At 42.6% G+C, this 14,719-nt stretch overlaps 1 protein-coding gene across 2 annotated transcripts in view; it reads right to left on the bottom strand.

Moving 5' to 3' along the window:
• The window catches only part of LOC123762009 (sodium-coupled monocarboxylate transporter 1), a 299,587-nt gene that overhangs the window by 117,973 nt on the left and 166,895 nt on the right, over positions 1-14,719 (bottom strand). For both annotated transcript variants that reach the window (XM_069335749.1, XM_069335750.1), the window contains exons 7-8: positions 14,044-14,306; positions 12,443-12,626 (exon numbers count right to left, since the gene is read on the bottom strand). In XM_069335749.1, coding sequence (XP_069191850.1) covers positions 12,443-12,626; positions 14,044-14,306 — 447 coding nt within the window. The remainder of the gene's footprint in view (positions 1-12,442; positions 12,627-14,043; positions 14,307-14,719) is intronic.

The following is a 14,719-nucleotide window of genomic DNA, read 5'->3' as shown; positions in this document are numbered from 1 at the left end:
TGCAATAAAATCAAATAATAAAAAAAATAATAGGGGTGGTAGGAGAGGAAAAGATTAAAGAATTCAGTGAGAATCCACAAGGTCTTCTCTGAACACTATTTATTTTCTTCGAGGATGTGGGATGTGGGTCCCTTTAATTAAACCAGTGGTGGTCCCCCTAAATATATATATATATATATATATATATATATATATATATATATATATATATATATATATATATATATATATATATATATATATATTTTACATATATATACATATATATATATATGTATATATATATATATATATATGTATATATATATATATGTATATATATATATATATATATATACATATATATATATATATACATATATATATATATATATATATATATATATATATATATATATATATATATATATATTATACATATATATATATATATATATTATATTATATAAATATATATATATATATATATATATATATATATATATATATATATATATATATATATATATATATATATATATATATATATATATATATATATATATATATATATATATATATATATATATATTCCTATGTTTGTTTCCTTAGTGTAGACTGCAGTGTGGAAACCTCCGCCCTTTTCCATGACTGTTACATCTAGAAAAGGCAGCTTCCCATCCTTTTCCGTTTCGTAAGTGAAACGCAGCACGGAACTCTGCTCAAATGCCTCCTTCAGCTCCTGCAGATGTCTGACATCAGGTACCTGTGTAAAAATGTCGTCAACATACCTGCAGTATATGGCCGGTTTCAAGTTCATGTCGACTAAGACTTTTTGCTCGATGGTACCCATGTAGAAGTTTGCAAACAGGACACCTAGGGGAGAACCCATGGCGACCCCATCTACTTGCTTATACATGTGCCCATCCGGGCTCAAGAAGGGTGCCTCTTTAGTACAAGCTTGGAGTAGTTTCCTCAGAATACTTTCTGGCATGTCAAGAGGAGTACAGGCTGGATCACGATACACTCTGTCGGCTATCATTCCGATTGTCTCGTCCACAGGTACGTTGGTAAACAGCGATTCTACGTCCAACGAGGCTCTTATCCCTTTTCTAGATGTAACAGTCATGGAAAAGGGCGGAGGTTTCCACACTGCAGTCTACACTAAGGAAACAAACATAGGAATGTGCCTAAATGCCAACAGCGACTGCCCTGACAGGTACAAGAGGAGTGTTGTTAACGCATATATATATATATATTGTGACGATAATCTCCTTCAAGAGATTGAGCCTGCTCTTCCCTCCATAATTACGTCTTCACAACTATATAAAAAGACTATGGAAGAAATGTCCAACAACAACACCAGCACCAGCAAGGCTTGCCAGGGTGAGCAGAAACGTCCACAGCCAGCTGACTCTACTGCTACCGCTGTCCCTCAAGACCCTCAGAAACTACCCCCGCATCTGACCAAGTTGGAGTTCCGTAAGTTGCAGAGGGAAGATCTTACTTTAACACCATTGTTTTTCCAGGCTGAGACTCAACCCGACAGTATTCCTGGGTTCTTCCTAGAGAACGACTTGCTCTACCGCAGATATAGACCCAGTAAACTGAAGGAGGAGGACGATTGGGCCAACACCGAACAACTTGTGATTCCCACCAGCCTGCGGCCCACTATTCTACACCTGGCCCACGGAGCATTCTCCCACTACGGCTTCAACAAGACTTACCATGGGATTCGTCAAGACTACTACTGGCCAGGTATGGTAAACAACGTCAAACAGTACGTAAAACAGTGTCATACATGTCAGATGGCAGGCAAACCGAACGTCTCCATTCCCAGAGCACCACTGATTCCCATACAGGTGCCTGCGGAACCTTTCCACAGACTCATAATAGACTGTGTTGGTCCTTTACCTCGGACCAGTTCAGGTAACGCCTACATCCTAACCATCCTGTGTCCTACCACCAGATTTCCCATAGCAGTTCCAGTGAAGAACATCACGGCTGCTACGGTTATCAAACATCTATTGAAGATCTTCACTCAATACGGATTTCCCAGGGAGATTCAAAGTGACTGTGGCACCAACTTCACCAGTGATCTCTTCAAAAGGACACTGGAGGAGTTCAACATCAAACAGGTATTGTCCAGCCCCTATCATCCTGCTTCACAGGGTTCTCTTGAACGTAGTCATCAGACCATCAAAGCACTCTTGAAAAAGTTTTGTAGTGAAACCTCAAAGGATTGGGATAAGCAGATTGACCTAATAATGTGTATTTTCAGAAGTCTCCCCAATGAGTCCCTAGGAGTATCTCCTTATGAGATGCTCTACGGCCGTAAGTGCCGTACTCCCCTTAAGGCTTTCAAAGACTCTCTCAGAGATGCCACCTTCAGTGAGCATCAGAATGTGCCCCAGTTTCTTCAAAACCTTCAACACATTCTAGAGAGAGTCCACCGCTTTGCTCATGATAATCTATTGAAAGCCCAGGTGAGAATGAAGACTCATTACGACCAGACCAGCAAAGTAAGAAAATTCAAGCCGGGAGACTTCGTCCTTGCTTATTTCCCTATCCCAGGTTCACCTTTACAAAACAGATTTTCAGGACCCTACTGCGTCAAAGAGTGCAGAAGCAACAACACATACGTCATAGAGACTCCAGATAGGCGGCGGAAGACCCAGCTGTGCCACGTCAACCTCCTGAAGCAATATAATGGTACTCCTCCCACTGTCTTGATTAATTGTTCTACCTTCACAGAACCCTACATCCACAGTGAGACCATCCCGGCTTCTTCTCCCGAAAGCACTGACAAGGAGTCGGCGCTTTCTAATTCCAAAATCCTTAATGATCTTCCCAAATGCTTTCAGGATAATAATCGTGCTCCTATGCCCTCTTCTAATTCCACTCTCACCTCGTCAGATAAGCCCTTCATCCTCCATGTCGACGCCAATGGTACCGACGTGGGTGGTGTCGTGATGCAGCAACGAGGCGAGAAGAATACACCTGTCAGCGACTACTGCTACAAGGATCTACGGAACAATTGGCAAGGAGCTACTCTTCCTCATCCTGAAGCTTCAGCACTTCACTCCACACCTGAAAAGTGCTCGGTCCACCATCAATACGGACCACACCACCCTACACCTCCTGCAGCACGCCCACTTCTCATCTCAACGTCTTCTACTATGGGCTTGCTACCTGCAGAAATTCAACCTGGAGACACGCTATACCAAGAGTCTGACAACATCTTAGCCCATGATCTCTCCAGAGTTTATGAAGTAGAAGCAACTCCATCCATTACTCCACCACATAACGACGTACTTCTTCCAGAACCGCAGGCTTCGGGGGAGAGTTGTGACGATAATCTCCTTCAAGAGATTGAGCCTGCTCTTCCCTCCATAATTACGTCTTCACAACTATATAAAAAGACTATGGAAGAAATGTCCAACAACAACACCAGCACCAGCAAGGCTTGCCAGGGTGAGCAGAAACGTATGCAACCAGCCACCTGTTCGAACTCCAACCACCAAACTACCCGTTGATCGCTACGGCTCCGCTGATTGGTCGCCGGTCTGGCTGCACCTGCACTCGCCCCCCAATACTACCTGATGTCTGGGGTCGCCCCAACATCAGTCCTCAGAATGTTCCGTGCTTTCGTAGCCAGCACACCTCCCAGCTAGACTCTAGAGTGTACTGAGAGAGGTGGTGGCTTTAAGCCAATATTCCAGCACCTCCCACTTACTGTTGTATTGCACTTCTTGTTATTTTGCCTTAACGTAACTTTTCATTTTGTCATTTAAGAATTCTTATTATTTTGATTCATTGATTTTATTATAAGAATTTGTTTGTGCATTATTTTCATGTTTTGATTTATTTAACGTAATTAAAATTTCATTGTTAAAGTTTACTTGTGTTTTGTGTGTCTTCTCCTTACCTTACCACAGACGAAGTTCCAGTTTTTCTATTTTTTTTTTATAACTATGTGACGAGGCCATACCCCTAGCCTTAAACAGCCGAACACCAACGCGTTACCGTCACAATATATATATATATATATATAGCAGCGCAACTGGTATGTACAAGACGCCTCAATCCACTTGACCATCACGACCGGACATAATGAGGTGATAGCCGAGGCTATTTGAACCACCCCACCGCCGGTGGGGGTGGGGGTGGTTCATACCAGTTGCGCTGCTTCTGGGAGTATGGGTTCGAGTCACTTCTGGGGTGTGAGTTTTCAGTTGCATATTGTCCTGGGGACCATTCAGGCTTGTTCGCATTTGTGTTCCTCACGTGTGCCCCAAAGAATGAGGTGATTTGGTAAAATGCTATGCCCAAGATTACTATCCGAGTGCCGGCGGTGGGGTGGTTCAAATAGCCTCGGCTATCACCTCATTATGTCCGGTCGTGATGGTCAAGTGGATTAAGGCGTCTTGTACATACCAGTTGCGCTGCTTCTGGGAGTATGGGTTCGAGTCACTTCTGGGGTGTGAGTTTTCAGTTGCATATTGTCCTGGGGACCATTCAGGCTTGTTCGCATTTGTGTTCCTCACGTGTGCCCCAAAGAATGAGGTGATTTGGTAAAATGCTATGCCCAAGATTACTATCCGAGTGCCGGCGGTGGGGTGGTTCAAATAGCCTCGGCTATCACCTCATTATGTCCGGTCGTGATGGTCAAGTGGATTAAGGCGTCTTGTACATACCAGTTGCGCTGCTTCTGGGAGTATGGGTTCGAGTCACTTCTGGGGTGTGAGTTTTCAGTTGCATATTGTCCTGGGGACCATTCAGGCTTGTTCGCATTTGTGTTCCTCACGTGTGCCCCAAAGAATGAGGTGATTTGGTAAAATGCTATGCCCAAGATTACTATCCGAGTGCCGGCGGTGGGGTGGTTCAAATAGCCTCGGCTATCACCTCATTATGTCCGGTCGTGATGGTCAAGTGGATTAAGGCGTCTTGTACATACCAGTTGCGCTGCTTCTGGGAGTATGGGTTCGAGTCACTTCTGGGGTGTGAGTTTTCAGTTGCATATTGTCCTGGGGACCATTCAGGCTTGTTCGCATTTGTGTTCCTCACGTATGCCCCAAAGAATGAGGTGATTTGGTAAAATGCTATGCCCAAGATTACTATCCGAGTGCCGGCGGTGGGGTGGTTCAAATAGCCTCGGCTATCACCTCATTATGTCCGGTCGTGATGGTCAAGTGGATTAAGGCGTCTTGTACATACCAGTTGCGCTGCTTCTGGGAGTATGGGTTCGAGTCACTTCTGGGGTGTGAGTTTTCAGTTGCATATTGTCCTGGGGACCATTCAGGCTTGTTCGCATTTGTGTTCCTCACGTGTGCCCCAAAGAATGAGGTGATTTGGTAAAATGCTATGCCCAAGATTACTATCCGAGTGCCGGCGGTGGGGTGGTTCAAATAGCCTCGGCTATCACCTCATTATGTCCGGTCGTGATGGTCAAGTGGATTAAGGCGTCTTGTACATACCAGTTGCGCTGCTTCTGGGAGTATGGGTTCGAGTCACTTCTGGGGTGTGAGTTTTCAGTTGCATATTGTCCTGGGGACCATTCAGGCTTGTTCGCATTTGTGTTCCTCACGTGTGCCCCAAAGAATGAGGTGATTTGGTAAAATGCTATGCCCAAGATTACTATCCGAGTGCCGGCGGTGGGGTGGTTCAAATAGCCTCGGCTATCACCTCATTATGTCCGGTCGTGATGGTCAAGTGGATTAAGGCGTCTTGTACATACCAGTTGCGCTGCTTCTGGGAGTATGGGTTCGAGTCACTTCTGGGGTGTGAGTTTTCAGTTATATATATATATATATATATATATATATATATATATGTCGTACCTAGTAGCCAGAACGCACTTCTCATCCTACTATGCAAGGCCCGATTTGCCTATTAAGCCAAGTTTTCCTGAATTAATATATTTTCTCTATTTTTTTTCTTATGAAATGATAAAGCTACCCATTTCTTTATGTATGAGGGCAATTTTTTGTATTGAAGTTAAAATAAACTTAGATATATGACCGAACCTAACCAACCCTACCTAACCTAACCTAACCTATCTTTGTAGGTTAGGTTAGGTTAGGTAGCCGAAAAAGTTAGGTTAGCTTAGGTTAGGTAGGTTAGGTAGTCGAAAAACAATTAATTCACTAAAACTTGGCTTATTAGACAAATCGGGCCTTGCATATTAGGATGAGAAGTGCGTTCTGGCTACTAGGTAAGACATATATATATATATATATATATATATATATATATATTTATATATATATATATATATATATATATATATATGTATATATATATATATATATATATATATATATATATATATATATATATATATATATATATATATGTGTGTGTGTGTGTGTGTGTGTCGTATCTAGTAGCCAGAACGCACTTCTCAGCCTACTATGCAAGGCCCGATTTGCCTAATAAGCCAAGTTTTCATGCGTTAATGTTTTTTCGACTGCCTAACCTAACCTAACTTTTTAGGCTACCTAACCTAACCTAACCTTTAACGATAGGTTACGTTAGGTTTAGGTAGGGTTGGTTAGGTTCGGTCATATATCTACGTAAATTTTAACTCCAATAATAGAAAATTGACCTCATACATAATGAAATGGGTAGCTTTATCATTTCATAAGAAAACAATGAGAAAATAAATGAATTCAGGAAAACTTGGCTTATTAGGCAAACCGGGCCTTGCTTAGTAGGCCGAGAAGTGCATTCTGGCTACTAGGTTCGACATGTATATATATATATATATATATATATATATATATATGTATATGTCGTACCTAGTAGCCAGAACTCACTTCTTAGCCTACTATTCAAGGCCCGATTTGCCTAATAAGCCAAGTTTTCCTGAATTAATATATTTACTATAATTTTTTTCTTATGAAATGATAAAGCAACCCTTTTCTCTATGTATGAGGTCAATTTTTTTTTATTGGAGTTAAAATTAACGTAGATATATGACCGAACCTAACCAACCCTACCTAACCTAACCTAACCTATATTTATAGGTAAGGTTAGGTTAGGTAGCCAAAAAAAGCTAGGTTAGGTTAGGTTAGGTAAGTTAGGTAGACGAAAAAACATTAATTCATGAAAACTTGGCTTATTAGGCAAATCGGGCCTTGAATAGTAGGCTGAGAAGTGCGTTCTGGCTATTAGGTACGACATATATAAGCCTATACTTGCATAAACCACAAGTGAAGATTAACAATCTTTGGACAACACCCACCAGTGGGACTCGAACCCAGAAAGCACAACTACCTTCCAGTAGCTGCCATAACTAGTACGCTTTAACCCACTACACCATCAGACCCTACAAAAGAAGTAGAGACTTCGAGATATATATACATCTCAAATATCTCCACTTCCCGAAGGCACCAGACAAGTATGAGGTTAGTCTGCATTTTTCGTCAAGCCACTGTCAATGTGAGAGAACTCGTGTCCAGCTATAAGCCTATACTTGCATAAACCACAAGTGAAGATTAACAATCTTTGGACAACACCCACCAGTGGGACTCAAACCCAGAAAGCACAACTACCTTCCAGTAGCTGCGATAACTAGTACGCTTTAACCCACTACACCATCAGACCCTACAAAAGAAGTAGAGACTTCGAGATATATATACATCTCAAATATCTCCACTTCCCGAGGGCACCAGACAAGTGTGAGGTTAGTCTGCGTTTTTCGTCAAGCCACTGTCAATGTGAGAGAACTCGTGTCCAGCTATAAGCCTATACTTGCATAAAACACAAGTGAAGATTAACAATCTTTGGACAACACCCACCAGTGGGACTCGAACCCAGAGAGCACAACTACCTTCCAGTAGCTGCCATAACTAGCACGATAGCCTCGGCTATCACCTCATTATGTCCGGTCGTTATGGTCAAGTGGATTAAGGCGTCTTGTACATACCAGTTGCGTTGCTCCTGGGAGTATGGGTTCGAGTAACTTCTGGGGTGTGAGTTTTCAGTTGCATATTGTCCTGGGGACCATTCAGGCTTGTTCGCATTTGTGTTCCTCACGTGTGCCCCAAAGAATGAGGTGATTTGGTAAAATGCTATGCCCAAGATTACTATCCGAGTGCCGGCGGTGGGGTGGTTCAAATAGCCTCGGCTATCACCTCATTATGTCCGGTCGTTATGGTCAAGTGGATTAAGGCGTCTTGTACATACCAGTTGCGTTGCTCCTGGGAGTATGGGTTCGAGTCACTTCTGGGGTGTGAGTTTTCAGTTGCATATTGTCCTGGGGACCATTCAGGCTTGTTCGCATTTGTGTTCCTCACGTGTGCCCCAAAGAATGAGGTGATTTGGTAAAATGCTATGCCCAAGATTACTATCCGAGTGCCGGCGGTAGGGTGGTTCAAATAGCCTCTGCTATCACCTCATTATGTCCGGTCGTCATGGTCAAGTGGATTAAGGCGTCTTGTACATACCAGTTGCGTTGCTCCTGGGAGTATGGGTTCGAGTCACTTCTGGGGTGTGAGTTTTCAGTTGCATATTGTCCTGGGGACCATTCAGGCTTGTTCGCATTTGTGTTCCTCACGTGTGCCCCAAAGAATGAGGTGATTTGGTAAAATGCTATGCCCAAGATTACTATCCGAGTGCCGGCGGTGGGGTGGTTCAAATAGCCTCGGCTATCACCTCATTATGTCCGTCGTGATGGTCAAGTGGATTAAGGCGTCTTGTACATACCAGTTGCGTTGCTCCTGGGAGTATGGGTTCGAGTCACTTCTGGGGTGTGAGTTTTCAGTTGCATATTGTCCTGGGGACCATTCAGGCTTGTTCGCATTTGTGTTCCTCACGTGTGCCCCAAAGAATGAGGTGATTTGGTAAAATGCTATGCCCAAGATTACTATCCGAGTGCCGGCGGTGGGGTGGTTCAAATAGCCTCGGTTATCACCTCATTATGTCCGGTCGTGAAGGTCAAGTGGATTAAGGCGTCTTGTACATACCAGTTGCGTTGCTCCTGGGAGTATGGGTTCGAGTCACTTCAGGGGTGTGAGTTTTCAGTTGCATATTGTCTTGGGGACCATTCAGGCTTGTTCGCATTTGTGTTCCTCACGTGTGCCCCAAAGAATGAGGTGATTTGGTAAAATGCTATGCCCAAGATTACTATCCGAGTGCCGGCGGTGGGGTGGTTCAAATAGTCTCGGCTATCACCTCATTATGTCCGTCGTGATGGTCAAGTGGATTAAGGCGTCTTGTACATACCAGTTGCGTTGCTCCTGGGAGTATGGGTTCGAGTCACTTCTGGGGTGTGAGTTTTCAGTTGCATATTGTCCTGGGGACCATTCAGGCTTGTTCGCATTTGTGTTCCTCACGTGAGCCCCAAAGAATGAGGTGATTTGGTAAAATGCTATGCCCAAGATTACTATCCGAGTGCCGGCGGTGGGGTGGTTCAAATAGCCTCGGTTATCACCTCATTATGTCCGGTCGTGATGGTCAAGTGGATTAAGGCTTCTTGTACATACCAGTTGCGTTGCTCCTGGGAGTATGGGTTCGAGTCACTTCAGGGGTGTGAGTTTTCAGTTGCATATTGTCCTGGGGACCATTCAGGCTTGTTCGCATTTGTGTTCCTCACGTGTGCCCCAAAGAATGAGGTGATTTGGTAAAATGCTATGCCCAAGATTACTATCCGAGTGCCGGCGGTGGGGTGGTTCAAATAGCCTCGGCTATCACCTCATTATGTCCGGTCGTGATGGTCAAGTGGATTAAGGCGTCTTGTACATACCAGTTGCGTTTCTCCTGGGAGTATGGGTTCGAGTCACTTCTGGGGTGTGAGTTTTCAGTTGCATATTGTCCTGGGGACCATTCAGGCTTGTTTGCATTTGTGTTCCTCACGTGTGCCCCAAAGAATGAGGTGATTTGGTAAAATGCTATGCCCAAGATTACTATCCGAGTGCCGGCGGTGGGGTGGTTCAAATAGCCTCGGCTATCACCTCATTATGTCCGGTCGTGATGGTCAAGTGGATTAAGGCGTCTTGTACATACCAGTTGCGTTGCTCCTGGGAGTATGGGTTCGAGTCACTTCTGGGGTGTGAGTTTTCAGTTGCATATTGTCCTGGGGACCATTCAGGCTTGTTCACATTTGTGTTCCTCACGTGTGCCCCAAAGAATGAGGTGATTTGGTAAAATGCTATGCCCAAGATTACTATCCGAGTGCCGGCGGTGGGGTGGTTCAAATAGCCTCGGCTATCACCTCATTATGTCCGGTCGTGATGGTCAAGTGGATTAAGGCGTCTTGTACATACCAGTTGCGTTGCTCCTGGGAGTATGGGTTTGAGTCACTTCTGGGGTGTGAGTTTTCAGTTGTATATTGTCCTGGGGACCATTCAGGCTTGTTCGCATTTGTGTTCCTCACGTGTGCCCCAAAGAATGAGGTGATTTGGTAAAATGCTATGCCCAAGATTACTATCCGAGTGCCGGCGGTGGGGTGGTTCAAATAGCCTCGGCTATCACCTCATTATGTCCGGTCGTGATGGTCAAGTGGATTAAGGCGTCTTGTACATACCAGTTGCGTTGCTCCTGGGAGTATGGGTTCGAGTCACTTCTGGGGTGTGAGTTTTCAATTGCATATTATCCTGGGGACCATTCAGGCTTGTTCGCATTTGTGTTCCTCACGTGTGCCCCAAAGAATGAGGTGATTTGGTAAAATGCTATGCCCAAGATTACTATCTCGAGTGCCGGCGGTGGGGTGGTTCAAATAGCCTCGGCTATCATCTCATTATGTCCGGTCGTGATGGTCAAGTGGATTAAGGCGTCTTGTACATACCAGTTGCGTTGCTCCTGGGAGTATGGGTTCGAGTCACTTCTGGGGTGTGAGTTTTCAGTTATATATATATATATAACTATAAATAAATTATACAATTAAAACATAATTGACAAGATTTTAATAAGTAATACCTCTGCTGTAACCCAAACTAAATTAATACTATTTATAAATAAATATAAAATCATCAGTAATTCGTTATGGGTATAACATCACTGATAGTGATGTGTTGTTCTCAGGCATTAAAACTTATGTTCGTTGGCTAAGGAAATCTGTAGTTTAGCAACAATCTATTCTTGTAAATTTAGTTGTGCAGTTACTAATACTTTGATTAGGTCTGTTGTGGTTGTTGTTGATTTAGAGGCAACGACGATCGAGGGATCGATCGTCGGCTTTTACTTATATGCCAGGGCATATAAGTAAAAGGTTAATTGCAAAGCCTAATTGCGAAATGAATGACGGCTGTCGGCGGAAACTTGAGGACTTGCGGCCAATAAACACACAGATGGGCAGATGATTATGCAGATGATTTGCAGTCTCCGTGGTGTAGTGGTAAGACACTCGCCTGGCGTTCCGCGAGCGCTATGTCATGGGTTCGTATCCTGGCCGGGGAGGATTTACTGGGCGCAAATCCTTAACTGTAGCCTCTGTTTAACGCAACAGTAAAATGTGTACTTGGATGAAAAAACGATTCTTCGCGGCAGGGGATCGTATTCCAGGGACCATAGGATTAAGGACTTGCCCGAAACGCTACGCGTACTAGTGGCTGTACAAGAATGTAACAACTCTTGTATATATCTCAAAAAAAAAAATTATGGAGCCCCAGGAGTCCTTCAGAGAGGTAAGCACTGGCCCCACCCAACACAGAGAACACTGGAGAGCAAACCAAAAACTCGGCCCCCAACTAAAACACAAAATGTCATCAAGTGCCCTCTGGAAGAGCAGAAGCCAGCCGCCAAACAAGACTGAGGACACACCGAAATCCGCCAACTTCCGGCACTTCTCGGCCAAGCCAGCGCCTGACACTGTCTTCCCGCCTGAAGAACTATCCAGTAAAAGTTCAATATCCATCAACTATCCTGTGACTCAAGACGATATGAACGGTAGACGTCGTAATAATCTGGACCGTTGAATAGGAAAGCCAGACGGCAGGACCAAAATCCAAAATAACGAAACAGAATGTGAGCTGGTGGCCCCCCAGGTGAAGTAGGTGTTCAGACGTCCGCTCGTCGTCATGGTTGAAACAGGATTCCCCCTTTGATTAGTAATAGTATTAGATAGTAGTCTGTTACTGTTTACCCTAAACTCTGGCTACCTATTTTTATAGAAAACGTTGGAGCATTATCGAAAACGAGCTGTATCAGTAACTCAACTGCCAGGCAGACAGTTAATTGCAGCTATTGTGGAACCTTTACTGGAATTATTATTTGCCTTAATAACCTTCATATTTTCATATATATTTAGATAAGGATCTAGTTGGTAACATGATTCGAGAATTAAATTTGAGGGACGTAAATATAACAGCCACGTATTGGAGACTTTCATTCCCAATAAAATTGGGAATTTCTGCAAATGTGACATATATACTATCGTGAATATATCTTAGAAAATACTTTAAGATATGGGAATGGGTTGTATAAAAACGATTAAACACCAGCCAGTTTTGTGCATACTTACAGATAAAATGTTGCCAAGTTGCTCCGTCACAAAGACGAGAGCAAAAGTAAGGAGACCGAAGAAGAGGGAGAGGCCCCTGGAGACCGAGGTACAGGCTTTGTCTGAGATGCCTGGATAACACCCGTTCTTGACGAAGTCTTCCAACACGATGGCTGCGAGGGAGTTCATCCCGGAAGAAACGGTGCTGATAGACAACAACAGATTAACAAGTTGGATTATTATCTCACCCACTATGGAACTGTATTCCTAGTTATTACACAGTTCAGACCAACCAGCATGAAGTAGCTGGCGCTTTGCAATTACTTTATTAACTTCATCAGTCCGTGTGGCGTAGTGGTAAAACACTCGCTTAGTGGTTCGCAAGCACTCTGGCCTGGGTTTGTATTCTGACTGGGGAGGGTTTACTTGGCCCCAATCCTTAACTGTACCCTCTGTTCACCCAGATATAAATGGGTACCTGGTTGTTCAACGATTTGATGGGTCGTATTCCGTGGAATACTAGGATTAGGGACCTGCCCAAAATGCTATGCATGCTAGTGGCTGTATAAGAATGTAAGAAATCTTGTATATATAAATAAATAAAAAATATAAAATCGTGTTCGTGAGAATATCTTCATAATGCACTCAAAATTTTCCTGTGCAGGCTACTGATTACATTGCCATGTTTGACTAACCATCCTGCATGATAGGGACTTTTTAGTATCACTACTATCTTACTCACTATGGCGTTCTTGGTGATATCCTCATTATGGATTAAAATTTTGCCAGTGCAGAGTACTAATCATAAGGCCTTTGCGACTAATTATATTGGGAGATGGGGATTTTTAATATTACATTTTGTAACAATTTTTAACATTTGTTCTTGAGACACACCGTACTCCCTTTCATATAGGCTAGGGTAGATACACAAATGCAGATGTACCTAAATGTGTTAATAAAACAGCAAATTGGCTAATATGATGTGTGATTTTGAAAAATGTATTTGTTTAATATGAGATGATTATCAATTCTTATATTTCTGGATGTCTGTAAGTACACTCTCAGATACTATCAAGAGCGATCCTGTTATGACTGTATCCCACAAACTGCTGTATTGCAAAATATATATAAATAGCTCCTTTTATAATTATTAATAATAATTTTTTGGCAAGAAGGTACAATGGGTTGGTGAGATTACATAAGATTGGTATTTTCACATTCTTGCAAAGCCACTAATACACATAGCGTTTTGGGCAGGTCCTTAATCTAACATATCAGGTAAGATGAAAAGGTACACTGTAGCAAGGTTTTATATCAACAAATAACTACAACATAAGTTGACCTCGGTGATTACACTGGTAAGGATATATGTCTTAAGTACTAATATTGGGAAGTAGGTAGGACAAGATAAAGTGTGAGTTTGACGGACTAGGTAGGAAAGTATGAAGATGAAATTAGGAACGTTTTGGTTTTACTTTTAAATATGCCATAGGCTGGACATTTTTTTAATTCATTAGTGAGTGAGTTCCAATGACTGTGTCCTTCTATTTGCGTGGAGTGTTTGCACAGATTTATACACACAGATTTTTATAATAAAAATATTACTAGAGGAGTAATCATACCTGAGAGCTCCAGCGAATATGCCAGCAACGAACAGTCCTGGAAGACCCTGCCACTGCCCAAGGGTGTCCATGACGAAGAGTGGGAAGACCTGGTCTTCCTTAGTGACAACTCCAGCACGGACTGGGTCACAGTCATAGTACTTGGCGTACACAACCATCCCCCCAAAGGAACAAGTAACCATTAAAATCACCAGTCCTACCAAGTTGATCCACAAGGTGTTGACTGCCATTTGTCTTGTCTGGACACAAAGGTATCGCTGCACCTGTGGGGATCAGAAATATATGCATATGTGAGACATATCTTAAATTATTAAGGATGCATTATGACTACAAAGGAAAATACCAAATGAGTTCTAAAGTATACATCAATGTTTATTTTATAAAATATCATCCAAGATATTTTATATAATATCGGTTCCAAATTCCCTTTCACTTGAAAGCAGGTTGACGGAAGCTGCAAGCTGCCAAATTGCAAATTGCAAGCTGCAAGCTGCAAAACTGCCCGAAACGCTTTGCGTAATAGTGGCTTTAGGCATTGTATGTACTAGCTCTTATCTATAAAGCCAACAAACTTTGTAAAATCTCTTTATGTATGTACCTTTGCCTAAATAAAAATTATTATTATTATTATTATTAAATTTCACAAATCATTTGTTCGTCAATACTCATCAATACA

Source organism: Procambarus clarkii, chromosome 34 (genome assembly GCF_040958095.1).
Source record: "Procambarus clarkii isolate CNS0578487 chromosome 34, FALCON_Pclarkii_2.0, whole genome shotgun sequence".
NCBI classification, from domain to species: Eukaryota; Metazoa; Arthropoda; class Malacostraca; order Decapoda; family Cambaridae; genus Procambarus; species Procambarus clarkii.
This window is presented reverse-complemented; position numbering and strand designations above follow the sequence as displayed.